The 23,591-nt window shown below is 41.2% G+C and overlaps 1 protein-coding gene across 5 annotated transcripts in view; it reads right to left on the minus strand.

Moving 5' to 3' along the window:
• Window positions 1-23,591, minus strand: part of RGS6 (regulator of G protein signaling 6) — a 266,760-nt gene that overhangs the window by 92,183 nt on the left and 150,986 nt on the right. For all 5 annotated transcript variants that reach the window (XM_032690524.1, XM_032690526.1, XM_032690521.1 and 2 more), the window contains exon 3: window positions 15,793-15,892. In XM_032690524.1, coding sequence (XP_032546415.1) covers window positions 15,793-15,892 — 100 coding nt within the window. The remainder of the gene's footprint in view (window positions 1-15,792; window positions 15,893-23,591) is intronic.

Raw genomic sequence — 23,591 nt, forward strand, 5'->3', positions numbered from 1 at the left:
TCAGTCAGGAGCAAAGGACTGCTTGAAACATCTACATGTTAACCTGAATGTTCCGCCACTCAAACACCAAAGTCCATGTCTATGACAGTACACCTTTGTGTCTGTCACCCACAACCTAAAAAGTACATTATGTGCACATTTGCAGGATTTTATGTATGTCAGTGTAAAATGATGGAAATATTATAACCATATTCCAAACTATTTCCTAGAAGGCTTTTTTATCTTTACTGTGAGGTAAAAACATTTGTTCCACATTTCTGAAGAATGCAAATACAAATCAAATCAAAATGGAATAGCAAAACATCTGACTGTGTCCCCCACCCTGTCTGTCTTGGCAGACAGCTGGAGACTGAGGAATATACCTCCGCAGTATTGCTAAACATTGGTTTAGTTCTTATATACTATCCTCAGTATCCGCTACAGGGCTGCTGGTGGCCATTGGTTTGACACAAAGTGGGCATTCTCACTACACCCCTTAGAGCCTGCCTTTTGCAGTTCACACCTATAACTTGCTCCATGTTAGCTAAGTGTTACTTCAGAGAAATCTTCTGTATACTCATGTCTCAGTAGGTGAGACCAGTGCCTTCAGCAGCTGCAGGTTATGAGGAAAAAGGCAGAAGAAGGAGGGAAAGAACACACCTGAAAAGCACATGCCCTATCTTCTGTCCCTCCCAGCACCAAAAGGGAGCTTGCAAAGGTATCATCTGCACCACAGGGTGATCCAAGGGCAGCTGCATGCATGGATACCCACAGCAGCCTGGCTTCATGGGAAATTACTCTTTCAGGAAACTTGTATCCCAACACCAGCAGAGATCCTGCAGTCTCTCTCACAACTGTTCTGTAGAAACCCACCTCAGAATAGAGCACCTGCAGCAAGTTCCCTTAACACATACAGCACAGCCGCTCTAGACTCCAGAGGCCCTTCAGCAAGTTCTCACTCAAAATAATGGTATTGCAAATTATCATCACTTCTACAGCCCTCTCTGGTACCTCTGATTATTTATAGAGAATAGGTTGCATAGTATCCCATGCCATCAAAACATACCATGAAATTACAATTTTTAGCACCAGAAGCTTGACCTAAAAAGACCAAGAAGAAACAAACAAACAAAAAAAGATAAGCTTATGTAACAAAACAAAAGGAAGCTTCCATTCATGTTAATGTGTGATTCTATGTAGGTTTTCATTAGAAGTGGAATTCCGCAATGCCTCTCCAGAAATCAAGTTTGCTATGCAATAGGACAAGACAGGATGAACTGTGACTGCCTCCTTCCCTCAGCAAAGAGAGGCAGAAACAAGTTCAGAGACCCAGTCAAGCTGATCAGGTACTGCCAAGTGACACAGCTGAAGAGCAGATGCTACTTTAATTTAGCAAAGCCAGGAAGGTGGCTCAACGGACCTATGCAGACATGACGCAAAGCATCTGCAGGTTTTACCTCTTGCTGTGGCAGCATATTAATCAACCTCTCTAGGTATCATCTGCAAAGGATACCCCTCCTGTTTTTCAGGGCAAACCTCCAGGTCCATATTAACAATCACTGTTAGCCAAAGGTGAAAATATGCACTTGTAGATGACCATCACAATCATGACAGCTTTTCAGCCTCTCCTCACATACCTTCAAGCCCCCATTCCTATGTGCTGTCTTGCCATGCATTAGAGCACATCTGCTATAATCCCTGAGAAATGTGGACTATTTTCATTGAATCATAGAATGGCTTGGGTTGGAAGGGACCTTGAAGATCATCTAGTTCTAGTGTCCCTACCACAGGCAGGGACACCCTTCACTGCACCAGGTTGCTCAGAGCTCCATCCAGCCTGGCCTTAAACACCTCCAGGGACTGGGCATCCACAGCTTCTCTGGGCAACCTGTTCCAGTGCCTCACCATGCTCACAGTAAAGAATTTTTCCCTAATATCTAATCTAAACCTACTGTCAGTTTGAAGCCATTCCCTCTTGTCCTGTTACCCCATGCTCTTGTAAATAGTCTATCTCCATCTTTGTTATAGGCTCTCTTCAGGTTCTGAAAGGCCACAATCAGATTACCTCAAAGCTTTCTCTTTTCCAGGCTGAACAATCCCAATTCTCTCAGCCTTTCCTCATAGGAGAGGTGCTCCATCCCTCTAATCAACTCTGTGGCCCTTCTCTGGACTCAATCCAACAGGTTGATGTCCTTCCTCTGCTGGGGAGCCCAGAGCTGGTAGCAGAACTCCAGGTGGGGTCTCACCAGAGTGGAGTAAAGGGGCCCTCAACTCTTGCCATGCTGCTTTTGATGCAGCCCAAGACATGTCTGGCCTTCTGGGCTGCCAGTGCACATTGACAGCTCATGTCCAGCCTCTCATCCACCAGCATCCCCACATCCTTCTCAGCAGGATTGCTCTTGATCTGTTCATCATCTGGGCTGTATTGGTACTGTGGCTTCTGTCAGCATCCTGCTTGCTGTGACTCCACTCATGATAGCTAGGAAAGGGATGGTCTTGTATCTAGGTCTCCATGGTCACCTAAGCTACCTCCTTCATGTCTAACATCAGTTGTGGGAACGGTTATATTAAAATCTCAGAAGGGTGCTGTCAGACTGCACAGTTTAGCAATGGAAGACACAAAGCCCACGGGAAACCACAGGCAAAGAGCTCAGCTGCTTGTGTTTAACCTGTCTTCTTCATTGCTGTGTAAGGGTGGTTAATATGGGCTTTCATTCTGGAAAAATGAAAGGCACTTGAAATATGCAAAAGCTTTCTGAAAGCACCCCTTTAATAATCATCAATGTACCTGGTATGCAGGCTGTGAGAGGCTGCTCCAAGCATAAGTGGAGAGAGGAAAGTGTGAAGCTGGGAGGAAAAGGAGAACATCAGAAGGTGCTGATGGTTACTGGTACTAAGTGAGGAATGAAATGATTGTGGGCTTGAAGCAAACCACAGTGGGTGAGGCTGTGTAGAATCTGCCAACAGTGAGAGGGACTAAAGGGGGAGCTAGGAGGAGGAGCATCAGGATTTTTTCATTTTAAAATATAAGCATTTTAAAAAATGTACTAGTAAAAATGTAAAAATGTACTGCAATATACAGATGCAAATCTCAAATAAACTGTCCCTAAAATGGGCATTGCCTTTTCTATGAACAGACTAGCCCAGGAATCCCAGGAAAGAGGAGTGGGTGGTGACAAAATAAGACATCTTTTTTTGAGATCTCTATTTCAACAGCATGGACCCTAATGGAATGAACCCTACTTTAACAACAGTAGTCTCAGACTGACAAACCTCCAGCATGATACTGCACATGCAAAGTTTTTTTCCTACACCCCAGAGAGACCTTTCCAGTGCTCTCACAATCTGCTCCTATAGTGCTGCTACTATTTCAGCTCGCATAATGTGATCCCTGGTTTCAGAAAATGCTACATAGCCTGAGACTATTTTGAAGAAAACTCATGCAGCTCATTCCTGAATCTATCCAAACTGGTAAGAAATCCTTTGACTACTGAAGAGAAGTAATGAAAGCGAATTTAATCTTGACATTTCTGGATTAAACAGTTGACAGACAAGGACTAGAGGACTCAGTGGCACAGAGGACAGCTGTTTCCAGAGCTGTACCTAAATTGACACAGTCTAGATGTTATGAATGAGAGCTCAGCAGAGCTAAAGCAGCTTGTCAGAGCAGAGGTGGGAATCCAAATTTTAATGATTCAATTAAGGAATGCCAAGGCTGGTGTAAAAAAACGAGCTATTTCTACCTCTGTGTCCCTATGACTGCCCTCACTCTACTGTGGGTGTAATTACATAAGATGCACAATCCTTTAGTGGAAAGTGGAATTATTTAAGGAAAACAGCTGGCAAATTTAGAGCTAAGTAGGAGCACAGAAACGTCAATGCTGAACCAAGAGCGTGTCAAACATGACCCAGATACCTAATTAGAAGTTATGCTCAAATCTAACTTGCACAGGGCTCCAGAAACACACTGACTGAATACAGTAGAGAGGCTGCAAGAGGTACGCTCTTGAGCTTTATTCCTCTCATTGCATTAGATACTGTTCTGATTTCCCCATTATTCCCCAGCTTTATTGTCACAACCCTGACAAATTTGCCAGGAATGGGGAGGGGAGAGCAGCATTATAGAATGATGAAGCAGAGTCTCATCTGTGAGCTTTGAGGAGGTTGTCAAGGCTACCAGAGGGCTTCCCCCTGTGCAGAGAGGTGTGAGCTCAAGGCTTCATATCTGATCCCAGCTGACCTGCTCTAAACCAGCACCCAGCCATGGGGATTGAGGAGCTGTGAGGGGAATGCTCTCCCTCTACAATGCTGGCTACAGTAACCCTTCTGCCTCAAGCACCTCAGCTTAATTGGCTGAACAGGGAACAAATGAGCAGTAAGTCATTGACAGAGATAGTGCTCAGATATGCTAATATACTATAGGAATACCCCACAGCTGGTACAAGCAGGTCCAGAAGACTCCTGAAACACCTGGATGATAACTTCATGGTACTAAGGGAGCTGACTAGGAAAGATGCACTCCTTGATCTTTGCTTGTGAACAGCAATGATTCACTTTTATAACAAGGTAACCCACCTAGTTGATCAATGGCAGCCAGTTGATTTCAGTAAAGCTTTTGACACCATATTCTATGATTCTATGATACTACTTAAAAAGCAGAAACTCATTAATTTGCTTATGTATCATGGATAAGAACAAAAGTAACAGAGTGCTTACCATACCCTTTCCTGATAGGCATCTTCATGTTAGAAATTTACCCCCATTAGGCAAATGGGTACCATGAGTAGTCAGTGTGGTGCTCCACCTCAGAGGCGTAAGGTGGTTGTGGAGCAGGATCAGAGAGGTTACATTACCCTTGGACTTGGCACTAGTGCAGCAGTTAATGACAACTCACTGTTCAAAAAGGTTGTTAAAAACTTGGGTAAGGGTCAAGGGGAGAAGCACAAGAGGAATTAAAGGCCTGGGAAAACCGCTTTAAAGTCAGACATGCTTTCAGGGGCACAATTTATTAAAAACATAAACAGAAAGTGGCTATTTCACTGCAGTAACTAAGTATCTTTTTGGGGAGAAAAAAAATATCTTCATTGTCAACCATAATACCAGAATGTTCTCCGGACAAAGTCAGACCAGAAAGAAAACCCAACTTTTGAGCATATTACTACTTTTTGAAGGGTGACAGTAACTTTTTTAAGGTAACAGCTGACTTTTTTTATGCCAGGAATTTTTAAAGATTGATACTTTCCTATAAGATCTACAGTTGTAAAGAGGATTTGAGACAGGAAAGATGTATGTATGCAGATCTAATGAAAAGACCACTGCAACCTCTTGCTGCACATGTCAGCACAATGAGCAAGGGTCTCCATCCCTCCTCTGCCTACCCACAGTCAGCCCTCTCCTCCCAGAACACGCACTGCACTTGCAACAGTTCAAGGACACAAATTAAGACTTGTAAGCCTTTACATCCATGTTATTTATTGCTGGGCACATGGCTGCAGTGCCTGAGCTAATTCCTGTCAGCTCCTGCTGGGCACAACATGGTGCCCAGACACACCAAACTTGGGGCAAAGCAAAATTCTGAAAGCACATGCATACCAACAAGCTCATTTTGAGAGGGTTTTTTTGTCGAGTTTGGGGGTTTTTTTAAATTGATTGTGGGGGTTTTCCTCCCCTCTCCTGTTTTTAAGTTGTGTGTTTTCAACTTGGCACATGTCACCTCCAAGTACCCTTATACCTCTCCACAAAAGCAAGCCACTGTGTCAAGGATCCAACATTCTTACGGACTCTAACATCAACTCTTCCTACTTAAAAACCCCAAAGAAAACAAACTATAATGAACTACCCATGTAGCAATGACATAAATTATGAACATGAGATACTACAGTGCAGAACTATAAATCATATTTCAAAAGATTTAGTCTTCAGATTCTGGTTTTTTGCTTGACAAAAGAAATAAGCTTTGATGAATATGGCACTGTCCAAATCAGTGGCTTCAGCAATGACAGCCTTGAATATTCTTGTGATCAAAATTTTATCAGATAGTAACTTTTATTTCTTTTCTATGGCTACTACGGTTTCCTTAGAAAGCTCACCTGTCACTGTCTCTCTGGTAGGAAAAAAACACAGCATTCAACAAAATAACACTGGCAGTCTAACCTATTCAGAAAATAAGAAAGAAAATTAGTGAATACCTAGCTCAAAAGTAAAATACCACAAAAGAAAAACCTATTAGAAATTATTCACTCAGATTTATTTGACAATCATTTCAGCATCAATCAGCAAACAATCGTGTTTCCAAAAAACAAAAATCTGAGGGGAAAAAAAACAAGAGAGAGAATCCTACCCACAATAAAATAGGTACAAAAATAACAGATTTCCTATCCAATACAACACAAAACCATAATAATTGGATGTAAACCCTTCCATTGCTAGAGACACACTTTTCTTATCAGTCTATGTTATTTTTTTGCCCATGAGTATAATTAGCATTTTACATTAACCAACTTCTCAAAGTTTCCTGCAAGTTTTATTACTCATTTCTAGGTAAGAGTTAATCTGGCCATAGTGAGGAGGTATCTGCATGGAGAAAATTGTTATAGTGCAAGTGACCTTGTAATGGAACAGAATCCTGAGACTCTCTTCTAGCAAAGCATGCGGCCATCAAATAGGAATTAACTGAACGAAGACCTAATTGCTTAGTTTTATTTCTCTGCAGGACCAAAATATAATTTTCTTCTCTGCATGTGGTAGTGAATCATACATCAAAATATCCAAGCTCATCAATCCACACCACACTCAAAACAAATCCATGGGAAACCAGCATGCAATTTTGAGAGATTTATCCATGCAGGAAAAAAAAAAGTTAAAGAAAACATGCAAATGGATATTATTTATAAAAATGGATATGCATGGAAAGCCTGAAAGCTTTTTTGTTTTCCTGTTTGTCTTTTCTTATAGAAGGTTCTAAAGCCAAATCTATGGCACTTTCAGGCACTATGCAGAGCAAATACGTAACACACCACAGAGCTGCGGATTTCTACTGGAACAGGGAGAATAAAACAAGTTATTCATCAACCATTCAGGGTATCCACACAAACCAGGCCATACAGTTTGCCTATTCTAGCACTATACCAATCCTCTTCAGCTACAGCATCTTCTGGAGATATATTCTCACTGCTCAACTCAGCTTTCAGCAACAGTGATTTCTAGGTGGTGTACTATTTATGGCTAGTAAAAATAAGCTGGTGCTCTGTGTAATTCTTTGTACTATTTAAAGCAGAAAACCAAACTGAACCCTTCCTTTGCACCAACAGTTGTATTACTGGTAACTTCAATGTTGTAACTGAAATATATAAAAAATACAAGACTCATTCACCTATCAAACCTTATCTGTAAAAATTATTTATGAGACTGCATTTACAGTTATTGAAGTTAACTTCTGCATTTCTTTACAATAACACACTGATTAAAGTCATGAAAATTGAACCCCAGAACAAACTCTTGGGTTTTTTGCAATATAAACTCGTTAATTAAAATGCAAGTAAGAATCTGCTCAATAAATAATACCCTGAAAGTTACTTTCACTAAAAAAAGCCAAAGAATGCTAGATAACGATGAACAGAATATACGTACAGAATGAGACAGACATATTCACCCAATAATGAATGTAAGGGGTTTATTTTTCTAATGGTTGGAATGGCATTGAATTAAAGCAATAGATTCAAAGTAATAGTTGTTAAACCACACTCAGAGATTTGTGCCTTCACATTGCTGTTGATTACCATTGGGCACTTTGCAGTACCTCAAAGTAAAACTGGTTTGTCTAAGGGTCAATTTTCCACATACTCCTTGGTGGGTATGTGGCTTCTTGGGCACAGCAGGAGCAAAGCTGCTCTGCTGAGAATCTGATGCTTAGCAGCCCACAGGAATGCTGGAGGCAGGGCAGAAACAAAGCAAGAGGTGTGAAAAAACAAAACTGTTGGTAGATCCTTCACCACACAACTCCCAGGTTGCTATGAAGTGAAGACAGAAGAGATGACGTATTGCAGCTTGAGTGCAGTCTGCTCAACACTCACATCCAAAAAACAAAACCACACAGTTCTTTTAATTAATCTCTGCTCTTTTGCTGTGTCATTCAGATCTGGAAAGAACTTTCTGTAATAATGCTGCGCTTTTGAAGATTGCAAGATGAATGCAGAAAAGCATTTATCATTCACCCCTATGTACTTCTACAGGCATTGAAATTTGTTGACTTTTCCTTTTAATGCTTTATTCATTAGCCACAATATTCCATCAGCTAAATGCTGTTTCAGAATAAAACTGCAGTCAGCAATAAAATGTTCTTAATATGTAATATTTTTTGTTATTGTGGTGGAATTACCAATTCATCTAAACACTGGAGCTCAGCAGGCAATTTATCACAAATCTGTCTCTCTTCCAGCTTTTAGTCTCAACTGAAAGCCTGAAAAGACCTAAAAGCAAATCTTGGGGGGCAAAAAAAATTAAACCATTTTTAATAGATCTGCTTTGTTCCAGGCTCATAGCTTTCATTTGATGCTTTCCAGCCCAGCAATTTTTATGATCATGTTCACCAATAAGAAAAATTATAATTTTGTGTTCTAATTTCTGCTCACGTGGTTGGAAGGTCTTCTTGGTTTTACTTTGCCTTTTGCCAGTATCCCTGGTGTTTAGAAAAAACAGACAAGTCAATGCAGAAAGATAAAGCTGGACCATTTGGTGATTTTGGTGATTTTTCACCGTAGTTTCACTGGCCACAGGAATATCCATGCAGCATAATTATTTATGTTTCTGATTTGTCATAGCTTCACTTGGCAGATGCAGAGGTTGAAATACAGCAAGGACAAGTAGGACCAGGAAGGAGCTTCACAATTGTAACATAAGGAAGTTAAACTTCTCATAATATTCAGGGCTTTAGGCACTTGAGAGACCATTTTACTGACTGAATACTAAAGCCTCAGGATGTGCTTCCTAAGTGTTTCAGTGGCCTAAGCCAGATTTTAATACACCCACTGTGTGATGCACATTTCCTCCAGTGTTTTCCACCTCAGGTATGACTACTTTCAAGTGCTGTCATATGAAAGAACATGGGTATGTAAAATGCCCAATTTTGGTAATTTTAAGTGATGGTTGATTTCATTTAATCATTTAGGATTTATCTCATAATGCATGCACACATTTTTAAGGGATGTGTAAGCTTCATATGATGTACAAGCATGCTTTTGGAGATGAACAATCCTGAAGAGGATGAAGAACTATGAAGCAGACACACAGAAGTGGCATCAACGGCCAGCTATGAAAGCCATCCTTCCTCTCAAAGCGCAGAGTAGCTGTCAAGTCACACACACCCCAGTATTTGGGCTGGGTTTATGCCACACAGCTCGGGAGGACCACTACTGTGGCATACAAAACGCACCACACAAACTACACCTGAGCTTGGAACGCACAATACAGACACAGCACAGCTTGGGAAAAGCTGTACAAAGTGAACTTGGCTGCAGCAGAGGGCAGTGATACACCAACGCTAGCAGTCCTCACTCTGCATAGCACCTACAAATGCAGAAACCTGTCTTTGGTTATTTCTTGAGTGCAACAGTTACCACTCTTAGGCTTGTTCTTAAGAAAAATTGCGCGCTATTTACATGTATTTAGGTGTACACATGTGCAGATATATTGAATATTCACTGTTTAAAATGTTAATTTTGGTTGCTTTCTCTTCTCTGAAAACCATATCCTATTCGATTAATCTACTATTCCCCTTGTCCTCTGAAAATCAAATCCTTTAAACTTTTGCTTTACGAGGTGCTGATTTGCATACTAAAAACAGGCAAAGAATTGCTATACTTCAGGGAGCTGATTTTCATCTTTTCCTCTGTCATCTCTTTCACACTTTGAAAGGTAAGAAACTGGATGCAGTTAAGGAGAAAAAGGGATGGAGGAGGGTGCTGTGGATGAAGACAGCATAAGTCTTTGGCTCCTTAACTGGGTTAATTTGTCTCCTGGCATGCGAATAGAGAGCTTAAGAGAAAGCTACAGGATAAAAGATAATTGCAAGGCATGCGCTACTCATGTAATTGCTGACACGTCTAATGCTGTGTGATTCACAGCAGCTTTGAAATACTAGACTTCTTATTGAGGGATGGATGGATTACATTTCCACTGGGTGCAATTTGAAGAAGAGATGCATAAAAGAAGGAAATATAAGTTGTTATACGAAACCCAGTCTTGACTTGAATTAGTTTAAATGCAACTTGCTCAGAACAATTGATTTTTTATGAGAAATAAATGGATTTGTATGCTTGACCAGTATTTGGCAAGCCAGTTTCCACCAAACAACTGCTAAACTATTGAATTTACTGTGCAGCATCTACTGTATATCAACGTGAAAAACTATCAAAAATTATACATTACTATACATGCATGTATAAACATATGTCAATTTTAACCCATGAACATGTTCTTTATACTATTTACAAATCAATAAACACCTCAAAATTAGTTTGGATATTCATTTAAATTTTGGCAATTTTTTTTGGTGGTTTTTTTTTTGTTTGTCTGTAGGTTTTGTTTGCTTGTTTTAACTAAATAGGCTCATTCATGTTTAGTAACAAATCGAACTTGGTTTAGATTTGGGACTATCTACATCTTCTAACTTTGCCTGAAAAAGAGACAGTACCACATTTCAAGTGTCCCATTTTTTCAAAGTAAAATTACAGAGGAAAGACAAAATAAGATCCAGAACAAAACTACCCAGATGTTGAGGGAAATCTTTACCAGACTCAGTCCTGCAGTTAAAGCCCTGTAGGTAGGCGATGCAAGCAGCTGGACAGACAGCCTGGGGAAGGCAAATACATTTGTAGTCAGCTCATGGAGGTTTTGGTCCCAACGAAAGTAGTTTCCGAAAGGCACCAAGGCAAGTTCTACCCCTGAAAAAACGGCATTAAGAAAGCAAACATTCTGACCAAGCAGTCAGCCTTGCAGCCTGCTCTCCAGGACCTACTAGGTGATGGGTACTGGCTCTGGCCAGCATTGCCAGTCCTGGTCCTGCTCCCCACACCACAACATCTTTTTTTTGTACAGTTCATCTGAACAGGGGCCTTTCAAACCCTGGACACAAGGAACTCATTTCTCTCTTGTGCCTCTGGCTGCCATATCTGGATAAGAGCTGTGTTTGAGCTCCTCTGAAGGGAAAAGGCAACACCCTCAAGATTGGCTCCAAGGGATCTCATTTCGCAATGGGTGTATGAAATCCTCCAGCAGAACTTGTCTGTCCTGAACTACATCACCAGGGAACACTATCAATAATAAAGTCTCTCTTTCACAACACTGTGGGATTTCTGTACTCCAGCCAAATGCATTTGCTTTGAGTGAGTGACATTCTGATGTGTTCTGGGACAACTCCACAGGCATTTGCCAAGACACATGCTGGCTTCTTCAGACAAGAGACACACGGCAGTTTAAATTTGGTTTAGCTCTTGAGTCTCGAGTAGCGACAGGCCATCTGGCACATTTCAGGAATACTGGCACTTTCTGCTCAGAGAGGTCCAGGACTTACATAAGACAGACATGACAGGGCAGGAGTGAAATGTACTGGCAGGGCTGTGTGCATGAAGCTTGCATGGCAGCAATTAATCCAAGACAGTGCAGCCAGGACATAACCCATCAGTCCACTCACAGCCACTCGGGCAGCTCTGGGAGCAGTGCAAGAAGAGAACTGAGTGTTGGTGTAAGGGTGAGGAGCAGTGAGCGAGCAAGGGACCAGCCAGGGGACTGTTGCTGGGAGGAGGAGGCATCACTCAAAATGGAGCTATGAGGACAGGCCCACTTGAACTCGGGGGTATGGGTCAGAATGCAGCTGTTTCAAAATCTCTTGAGAGGAGGGCAGAATAGTGCAAGGATTTTAGGCTGCATGTCTCCCTTGGGTTATGGTAGCAAAGGTGCTGGTACACAGAATCAGTACAAAAAAACCCCAGGAGAATCTGGAATGAGTTTGGGAATGTGGGGCAGACTGGGAAGCATGAAGGCGGCTTTTTGCACTGGAAAGCTTAGCTGTTGCAGCACTGACTTCTCTTTGACTTGTTCTGGCAACGTTGTATAGGACCAAGTTTGAATCACTGAGAGAAGAAAGTGTGGGTTTGGTACTCCTAATAAAAAGGAGGTTAGTTTTAAGATGCAATTACAAGAAAATTGAAAAAAAAATGAGAAAACCAGTTTTGTTGCTAGTTAGTATAATGAGATGTTCTTACAAGAGTCTGATGACTGGGAAAATAGAGAATTGCCAATTCATTTACAGAAACAAAATCATTACCGAGGAAATTTTTTCTCACTAAAAGACAAATGTACAACTCCATTTATTGCAGCAACTGCCATCATGTGCATTGGCTCACAATCCATTCTGGGCATGGATTACAACACTACTCAATACCTGCCCTCAGGCATTTTTTCACTCCATACTCAAAACTTAACGTTGGACAATGTCTGACACATGCACACAGATGCCACACAAACCGGTTCCATCTTACTTTCATTCTATATGGCTTGCATGTGAAAGTGAAGATTTAACCAAGAAGATAATGCTGTGATATGTCCTCCTTTGACTGACCTACTTTGAGCCAAAAGCTGGAGAAGTGGGTACGCAAAGCTACTTCTAATGCAGATTAAAATGTGTCTTTGGCACAGTATCCCCACACAGACTAATCATACATTCAAAAAAGTTTTTCCCATCATTTTTCCCAGATTCCTGTTGTCAAGAGAGAACCATTAATGATAACTCCCTGAGGCTCCTTCTCGTCATATTACCCAATGCCTCATTCACACCTAAGGCATCAGGACAGATGAAAGCAACACACAGATGAGCAGTTCTTTCCCTGGTATTCAAACTTTAAATCAAACACCCACTTTGCTGTACTATAAACAGAGCTGCCTGTTTAGAGCACCAAAGCACTCCTGTAATATTTCTTTTTCTCTAAGATTTGACATTTCTCCTGTGAGAAGCAATTACAATACAAGTGTCAAGCAAAAATAAATCCTTGTTAATCACAGGCACTGTGAGCCTGCCAAGTAAATCACATCTCAGCATTGCTGTTTTATTTTTCAGGTAGAAATAAAAAGTGTGTGAGAATGCCAGGTTCTAGAATTAAGCTTTTCCCAAGAGGGGGTACCACGTTTTTGGAAATACAAGCTCTTCCTCTTGTGTTCATGACCTTGTGCAGAATTAGACAAGCACTAAAACTGAGTATCCAATGATCATAAGAATAGTTCAGGTTGGAAAGATTCTCTGGAGGTTGTCTAGTGCAAACTTCATCCAAAGCAAGGCCAAGTGCACATTTGGGTCAGACTGCTCAGTTCAGCTGGGCTCAGGGGTCCCTGAACAGCTGCAAACCACTGGTTCCACAGCTTCTCCAGGCCACTGGGCCCAGCTCAGTTGCTCTGACCATAAATAACTTTTTCCCTAAATCTAAATCTAGTTGGGATTTCTTACCCTGCAACGTGTGTACATTGTCTTTGGTGCTTTCACCATGCACTCCAGAGAAAGGATCTGATCCTGTCTTCTTTATAGCCTCTCTTTCCCTTCAGTTTTTCCTTCCCCAGACTGAACAAATGCAGTGTCCTCAGCTTCCATTCAAATGTAGATGCTGTTGCCTCTTCACCCATCACAAGTACTGATATTATAGATACATTTATTTTGGTTTTGGTCTACAAATAGGCAGGTCTATGCATCTGAAAGGAGAAATGAGAAATGGAGAACACTTTGGGCTTTCAGCTGGGCTATTATTTTCCCATACTTTTCAAACTCAGAAGCTTCATGCACTGTCCATGCATCAAAAGGGAGGTGTCTTCAAATCACCTGAAGGGAACGGTACTGAGCTTGTTCCCCTCCAAATCTGAGAATTTTTTGTGAGCTTTGGAGAGAGGTTTTGTTCTTATTTTATCTTCACCCTCTCACTAATCCCTGTGTTGTGAAAACCAACCATTTCAAGACAATGCAATTGCAGCTCCTGTTCCAGAACCGAGTGCAAAGGAGCAGTTTCAATCATGCCAGGGAGCTCCTAACCATGGTTTAAAGATGCTGTAAGGTCTCCTGTTTCCTTTTTCTTTTGAGTAACATGAGGTACCTTGATGATTAGATCAATTACTTTTTTAATGCTATGAATATGAACAGGAATATCAGAAACCTGTTTTAGCTGAGTCAATCCTAAGACATCCAGTCTGTGTATTGCAGACTTGAGCTTATGCAATAAGTTTTCCAATCAGAAAACCAGTTGTTTTCCCCAGGATTCTTCATGAATAGTTAGCTCATACCTGATCCAGCCATAACCTGCAATTTAGTAACATAATTTTCACATCTCATTCTGGATTCATGTTTCTTTTCCCCTGTAAAACCCTAACCCTGAAACTGCCAGTTACACTGAGTCACCACTCTGAAATCAATTTCAAACAGAAGCGCCTGTTGCTCAGTAAAAAGAAAATAACTGGACTGAGATGCCTTTAAGTAAAAACATCATTCCAATTTTTATATTACCTGACTTACCCCCAGGAACCCTCTAGATTTGTATTCCACTCCTGTAGCTTAAGTTGGACATTTTTTCTGATGCAAGGAAATCAAATCACTCTCCTGAATCAATCAAAACAACTTCAAACTCTGCTCAGTCCAACAATTTTTACTGTAAAAACATTTTTTAAGTGCTTTAAGTATCACATATGTTCCTCTGCAGGGAACCCTCTTTGCAATGCCTTGACACCAGCTGCACTGCCAGCATCCCTGTTGACAAGAGGAATTTTTCCATCACTTTACAATAGGATAAAAATCCCAAGAGCGAGAAAGGTCCCTTTGAAGTGCCAGTCTTCTCTCAGTTATTGGTGGTGTCTAAATGCAATAATGCAACTTTTACATTTTTAATGACCATTTGAATTTTACTGCAGTGAAATCACAGTCACAGAGAATGATGCCCCTCACTTCTCAGAACGGGGGGGGGAAACTTCCCTAAACAGACTCATCAGTGTGAGTATCTGGTCTGATTTGGAAAGAGTCTCAGCAAGATAGAGAAAACTGTATTTGCTTTACAAAGATACACAACATTATAAATTCAAAGTGTCAGGAGTAGTTGGGTATCTCACACTGGACAATGGTCTATTGGTGGAGAGGGGGAAAATAGTAGTTTTTTGCCACTGTAGTCAATATTACTTTTGAAAACGGGTACCAGAAACCCAAATGCAAATCCTCCATACAATTCACATCACCCTGAATTACTCATCACCTATCAATGGCAAAGGTCTCCATTGCACTGGAAGATACTCTGTCTGGAAATACACGGAAGAACGGTTTTGTACTCTCACTCCCAGTTTCTGCACCACCCACGCTTTTGTACATAGAGCTTTAATAAAGCAGCACACATGCATGAAAGGTATTTCACATTACTTTACCTGTAATTCAAGTCCAGTAGGAGTATCTGCATAGGAGTGAGAAAATACATTCAACTCTCTTTCCTGACCTCTTCCCTAAGATTGCCCTACCCTTGTCATAGGAAATGACTCTGACTGGTGATACTCTGATAGCCACAAAAGCTATATAACATTTTTTAATACCTCATCCCAAAGAAATATAAATGCTTGCTTATTAAAATGTAATTAAGAAATATTTGTTCAATGCTTCAGCCTATAACAGAACAACGTGCAGAAAAATTAAGCAGACGGAGGCATTTTTTCCTTATGTTCCTTCTTTTTTGTGGCTTTAGCGTGTTTGCTTATAGTCAGCAAGTACCAGCTTATGTTCTCTTCTCTTTTAACCAGGGTTCTTACCAGTGACGACACTGGGGATTTTGGACAGAAAGCTCTTGACAGTGCGGATGGGAACTCCACCTGTTTTGTCATCCTGCATTCTTGTAATGATGTCTTCAATCTGTCAAAAGAAAGGAAAGGCTTTGTGGTTTATGCAAAACAGTGATTGTAACATTTACATATCACGAGTGCTTTGGAGGCCTGCTGGTAGGATGGTCTTCAAATATAGCATGTGCATTACTGCACAAACACAGACCCAGAGACACAGCTATCATCCAAATTTAAACCCTGAGATTAGAAATCTTGAGACAACAGACAAACTTTGAAGACAGTGGTTGGATACTGACAAGCCAACTGCAACTGTGCTTTTTTTTTGCTGACCAGGGGTGACAGAAAGCTGCTGTTTACTCCACAGATGGACTGGTTTACACTTCAACCAGCTTAAGGAGCTTTCCATCCATTCCACTTTCGCCTCTGTTCCCACATTCATTTGAATCCTCAATACTGTAACCTTGCAAGGGCTTTCATTTTCCAAAGGGTCTCAGACAGTCACCAACTGCCTATGGCTTGAGAAGAATGCAAGACACAGCAACTGGACTTCCCCTGCCTCATGCTGTAGGCTAGGATGGTATACGTCCGTGGTCAGCCTACAAGGTAAATAACCAGAGTAAAATGATTGTAGAGAAAAACTCGTTGGAATTTCACAGCCAGGCTACCTTTTAGTTCACAGGCACACGCATAATCCATTACATACAGGAAAATACACAATCATCTTCAAAAGCCATGGCAATCAGAAGATCCAATTACTGCAGGAAGGAGCTTAATTCTCCTCCTGTTTACTCTAAAACGGGAAGGAATTTTTGCTCCTTTTAAGGCTACTCCCCATACATTTACTTGAAAGCAACATCAGGGAGAACAAAAAGCTAAATAGAAGCACAGTGCAGAAATTCAGTATCTCCAAAAACTCTCTTCAAGTTAATAAGGTCTCAGAAGCCCAACAAAAATAAACCCAAAGCTGTTGCTGTTGCCTTTGTTAGCTCAAGCAGCTGACAGAACAGCCCTACCTGCTGTTGGTGACAGGGGCCAAGGGCAGCCAGACAGGGAGTACGGCTCTGATTTTACCTAAAGATTTTCTCCTCACAGATGTTACAAAATGCAACCCCAGCAGAAAGGTTACATGGTGGGAGCACAGGCCCTCTCTCTCCTAAGGCAGCCTAAGAGCTCAATGTACTCTCTTCAACTCAGAAAGCCGCTTCATTTAGATGCACAAGTGATTTTTTTTCACAGACTTAACACCTACATTTCAAAACAAGTTTAATTTCAAGTCTTCCCAAGGTGGTAAAACAATCTCCCTGCCAACTTCAGACACTGAATTTGATCACTGTGTTTTTAACCTCAGGTTACCACTTAACTGAACTGTTCACACCTTGTTTATATATTACTTGTAAGTTAACACATGCCCTGAACAAATTCTCAGTGGGAATGAAGTCACAAAGATGAAAATATCCTGAGATACTTAATAGGTTACATGACAGTTGGGTACCTACAATTAATTTCTGATAGAATAATGCTACTTTTTCCACAACCCAATCTCTATGAAAATTAATACCACCTTTTTCCCTTTAGCTGAGCTTTATCCAAAGTTATTTGCTGATTAAAAACGTAGGGTTTTTTTCCAATCTGAGGATGTCTGGAGAAGGAACTGCTCATCTCTGATACCTGGAGGGGTAACTGCTCTTCTTCAGAGTGGACAAGAAGCATTTCACTGTGTTGAGGGGAGCCTGACAGCATCACTTGTCATCAACTCAGACCTACCTAAGGCTATGGTGCTCCAATGCCAGACCTACCAGAGGGACATGGCATCTCAGTTCACCCTGCGAAGGGTGAACACAAAATCACAGAATGGACCAGGTTGGAAGGGACCACAGTGGGTCATCTGGTTGAACCTCCCTGCTCAAGCAGGGTCATCCTAGAGCACACTGCATCCAGACAGTTCTTGAATATCTCCAGTGAGGGACACTCCACAACCTCTCTGGGCAACAGTCACCTACACAGTAAAGAAGTTCTTCCTCATACGCAGGTGGAACTTTCTGTGCATATTTCTGCTTGTTGCCTCTTGTCCTATTGCTTGGCACCACAGAGAAGAGCCTGACTCCATTCTGAGTTTTAAACTTCATCCAAGAAGGTCAGTCAGACTAAGAACCACTTCTGCAAGGCAATGAAAAAGCCTCTCTGTTATGTACCTTCATTTCTATGCACTTGTAGCTGACATCAGAGGAAGATTTTCTCCATGCATATTAGGAGGAAACTACTCTAGAATGTGTTATGAGTCCTCCATGTCTCCAGGAACACTTAAGAGCTTCAAAAGTCAGAAGCATAATTTTTGGTTAAACTGTTATTTTCTCTGTTTTCACTTCAGTGAAAAATTCAGAATGAAAAATAAGCTAAAAGAATTATTTCAATGCAGGAAAATAAACTTTTTATTCTTTTGCTCACTGTAAGCTAAAGAAACATCAGCATGATTTATGCCGTTAACACCCTCTGAAAAGTTCCATTTCAAGCAAAATAAAACTCAATTATCTTAAAAGAAAGATACATTGTTTTTACCTAAACTATTCCGTGTTTCAAGCAATCAGGTAGGCACTGGTATCTCAAATGGGGCCATTAATTTCAGTTTCAGTCACAATTACAAAAGCCTGCTGCAATTTTAAATCAAAAATAAATAAAACTACTCCAGGGAACTCCTTCCCAAATGGCTTCTTCTTACTCTTGTCTTCCAGTCTGACTACTGGCACTTAATGCTCTTCTTATTTCTAATTGTTGGATATTATTTCTTCTTTCCTTTCCTTTCTACTCAAATGCCATATCTCCTTTCTTCCCTGTCCTCTCATTTGGTCTAGACATGACTACATATGTCATTCTCCTTCAGCACGCCCTGCATTTTCAGTCTGCTGCCCAAGAGTCCTCAGGGTTACAAGGCCCTCGTTGTACATACTCTTTCCATTTCCAACATGCTTTCCTTGTGCTCTCCAGCAAATTTTTGCACTGCTCAGAGGGGACAGCATGGCATACTCAAAGAAACATTTGATGATAATTTTATCCTTTCTTAAACCTATAATCAAGTATTAATTAAAATATTAAAAACCTGTATCTAGCAACCTATGTCCAGTTTTTGTTCAGTTCACTACAAAGAGAAGATCTGACCCTTTGTATAAGCCTTTGTTTTGCGTGCATCCAGTGCTTGCAGATATTACTAGCCTGGATCCAAATTCCTGCTGAGCTATGGAAATGTTTAATGAATTAAGTGATACAGTGACAAAGCAGAAAAAAAGTGATTATTAGAGCTTCAAGTGTGGAGAAAAGCCAAGAGGGAACATCAAGCATGAAGGTCACTTTCATCAAAGCTTTTCATCTTAGCTTTTAAGAGAGTTACTTAGACACTTGAGCACTAATGAGTCTCCCTTTAGCTTCTGCACATCGTTAAATATCCTTTAGGTTTCCCTGTTTGCCAGAGCCCCTGGACAGTTCATTTCATCAGGGTAGGAGGCAAGAACCAGCACAACAAAGCATTCTCATACTTATCACTCCTAAATGAGCAAGCTTCAGTGAACTAACTTCTGCCCAACAAAAGTCATAGTAAGAACAGGCAATAGTTGTTTTTTTGTTTTAATATGACAGGGGTCACTGCTCTTTCAACCTAGTCTGATTTTGCATCATTAAAGGGAATGGTTATTCTTCCCTCCAAGTGGATTCTGGGTCAGTATCTCCCCAAGAAAGCCAGAGCAATTCATGTATCTGCTGTCACTGTTAGCTACACACTGTAATGTATGCCTAACAAACCAGATCTGCCTTTCCTCCTAACTGGTTGCTGACAACTCTGCTCCCTACATTTATCCAGAATGTTTTTATTTCACATTATTCCATTTGCATTGCATTGAAAAGGGCTTCTGGCTTCAGGAACACATTAGCAGAGACATAAACTACTGCAAGAAGTTTATGAGAGGCTACCAACATATTCTGTGACACAGAATGTGTTGGGGATTTAATGTATATGTAGGATTTGCTAGTACTCATAAGAACTTCTTTTCCACTATCAGCACTTTTGCTGGCCTAAGGAGGCTGAAGGTACAAAGTAGAAGACCTTGAATTTCTGTCAGAGCCAAGATGTCTATCACTGGAAGATGAGAAGTCCTTTTTCTGAGGAAGGGGTAAACAAAAGATTACATTTGTTGATGTGTTAGAATAACTAAGTCATAATACAACAACAAATGTAACAACCATAGCCTGGGAACTTTGGGTCAGCGTCACACAACATTCCTGCTGCTACCATTATAAGAGGGAAAACGACTCTCAGCTTTGCAGTAGCTTTTCTTTCTTCCAGCACCAAAGTAAAGCAGACACCCCTTCTGCTGCACATTAGCATGCACAGCCTTGCTGAGCCCTGGTCAAGGTCAACCTTGAAGGTGACAAGCTGAGGGGAAGGGCAAGTAACACATGAAAAAGAAAAGCTAACAGTTCCCACCTCCGACAACCCCATGCCTGGACACCAACAGCAGCTACTGGAGTTACCTGGCTGCACATGTTCAATTGCGACTGAGTGACGACCACATAATGATGTCAGAGGCCACCACAGTCCCATTTTATTTTTGTGAGCTAGTGAGGAAAACAATGCACTTTTCATATTCTAGCCTCTGAATTAGCTGCACAAACTCCCTTGGACCCTGCAGGAAAGCTCCTGCTGCTTATTTCTGAATATTTTGGTATGCAGCAGATTCCTGACCAATTAATTCATAGCAGCTACCCTACTCTTGGGGGGATTCCTGTCACCAGCTAACCCGTGGCTGGAGAGTCTCCAGGCATCACTCATCAGTGCTAATATTAAATGTATAGGGTTAGACAGACAGCTCTGTGCAATTGCAAATATCCTTTTTGACCTGGCTGACGGCAGCTCTCATGCATACTGGTGGAGCTGGATGGTGCATGGAGGAAAAGGTCAATCTATTGTCAGCTAGCATGATGGCAATAATTATAAACACATTTGATTTTTTACTCTTGACTGAAATGTAAGTTTAAAATAGACTGTTTCTCACAGTGCCAACTCTTATGGGTCCTGTAAGTGCCTCTGACTAGCCCTCTGACACTGCCAGTATGTCTGTACCTTTTGCACCTGCTGACTCCTGCCACACAGCCCCCACATACACAGACAAGGAAAGTTAATTTGACAAGATGCCTGAAGCCAACTTGCTTCACTGGTCCAGACAATTTCACTCTGCTCAAAAACAGGACGAGGAGGCAAAAAATAAAGGGCTATACCCTTCAGCACCCTTGAGGGAAAAAGGACAACCTTGCCTCCGAGACAATGCTGGAAAGCAGCAAGGCAGCACTACCAGAGAATTGTGGTGTGACCTTCAGCAATCAGCTTCATCTGCATCTGTCCAAGTCTCCGCTCTTGTATAACAGAGACAATACCGAAATACACAGTGGTGGTGAAACTTAATTCAAAGATGTCCAAGAAGGACTTGGAGTGCCTTGCACAGCAGACACCACATGACTAGGAAAGATATGCTCTCCATCTCTGACAACCTTTCACAATTCCAACAAAATCAAATGGCAGCAGAGCACCAACGTGCCAGCCAGCAGGGCCATTTGTCTGCTTTCCACATGGCCATCTTCCAATGACAGCTGAGGGCAGGGGTGCTGATGCAACTTGTGCTCTTCCTGATGGAGTTCTCTCTGCTTATTTTAAATTTCAGAGCTTATTTCAGATAAAGGCAGAGTATACTACATATCTCCCTCAAATCTGAACGTGTGTCAGGGAACAAAGAAAATAACAACTGTGATCTTCAGATGTTTATTGGGATGGGGAAACAGCTAAAAATGTCACCTTGAAACTGGTAACATGCTTTAGCATTCATATATCTCTACCGTGAACAAGAGGGTATCAGTGAAGGAACAACCACCAAGGCATTTGTCATGATTAATTGTATACTGTTGCTAATTTAGCTAGAGCTTCACAAAAGTGAGCATCTACTCACAAGTCATTACATGGAGGGACAGGTTTCACCACACCAATTGAATTAACCAAAACAATTCTTAGGTAAAAACTGTGACTTATTTAACTGCTGAGGTGCAACACCAGAGGCTGGGAAGCATCATTTTGACTGGACCATGTCTCCCCTAACACAGCCTACAGTGGCAGCTCTGCATGGCATCCCTAGTTCAGGCCTGGGCTGCATCAAAAGAACATGTAGCTGTGGAAAACGAGAGCTAGAGCTGTTTCCCTCAGGCAGTATATGCACAGTTCAAAACCAGAGTTTAATATTCAGCAGAAAAACAAAGCTTAGCAAATTAATTCAGCAAAGAGAGAGAAATTCTCTAAATGAGCTGAACTAATGCAATTTTCTCCCTCCCCAAAAAAATCAAGCATTTTAGCCCATCAGTGTCAACAGTTAGAAGCAAAAGACATCAATGTGTCAGTGTTATGCAAACTCAATTTTTCATTAAAAATATTTTGACAGACAACTCCCAATGAGCTCAAATTCTACATGAGCTATAATTGCTTAAAAGAGGAAGCCATTTTGGCATATTAGAAAGCTGAGTAAAATAGGAAAAGTAAAGTCTTGCTTATGGATTGTGCCATGAAATTACAATAGCAAATGCTTGAGACTGTTGCATTATACAGCACAACAGGAGCTTCTTGTAAACAGCGGTGCATTTTTTTCCCCATGCTTTCTACAGTTATGGTAAAGATGTCACATATATGCACATAATCAGCTTGAGAGATCTTACACCATCTAAAGTACAACTGCTCTAATTAAAAACCTTCTCAGGCTAGCTACAAATTAGACTAAATATTTACTTTGTTCTATAAGCAGAAGTGTTAAGCTTCTTATGACTGTATGAAGGTATCATAAATATCCAGTGAAGACAATATGAATTTTAAATAAAACACTCCAATGGAAACCAAGTAGTCATAGAATTATGACTGAGATATGATAAGTCACATTTTGGTAAAAAAAGATATACCATCTCTGCCATCCAGTATTTATTGAATAGGAGTGGCTTTTGTGTGACTTATGAACTATGCAAATACATATGCAAACCTATGCAGAGATAAATGCATAAATTCAAAGATTATTCCAGCCAGGAAACTTGTAGGATGGAATAATCTATAAAGTGTTTCTCAGCATGTGATCTGAATTGAAGGAACCGCCACTCTGGGGAAAAGAAGGAAGAAGGATCCATCCCCCTGTCCCCTTAACAGTCCTGCTAAAGGAGGCATGGGTGCTGACAGCATCCAGGCTGTTGGTGTGTGCCAGCTAGTGACAGAATTGAGCTTTCCAGACCATTTTACATAGTTCAGCAGTCACCTAGTACTAACTTGCATCTGACCATGCCATCCTCAGCAAGATTTGCGTGGATAATTCTGAAGTGTTCTGCAACGACTATCAGCACATAGAAGGCCAAATCAAAACAAAGCAGCAGCATGAGTTGAAATATGATGGAATAAGGTTATAACAGGAAATCTAGATCTGCACTTATGGTAATGTATTCACCACGGTCCCCATATGCTAATAACAAGAGGGGCTTGGGGGAGCACAGGAGTAGGTGCTTTCCTTTGATGAGGTTCTACTGAAGTCCCCGACTGCAGGGACTGACAGCATCCTGCTGCCTAGCTCCAGCCAGGGTCCGACGCACAAGTTGCCATGGAAACGGTAGAGATTTTCTCTTCTGTTGCATCACTGCACCGAATGTAAAACTACGCAGGTCTCCAGACTGCTCATATGGTGATGAATGAGCAGAAGAGCAGACATGCCTCC

This window comes from Chiroxiphia lanceolata, chromosome 6, assembly GCF_009829145.1.
Source record: "Chiroxiphia lanceolata isolate bChiLan1 chromosome 6, bChiLan1.pri, whole genome shotgun sequence".
Lineage (NCBI taxonomy): Eukaryota > Metazoa > Chordata > Aves > Passeriformes > Pipridae > Chiroxiphia > Chiroxiphia lanceolata.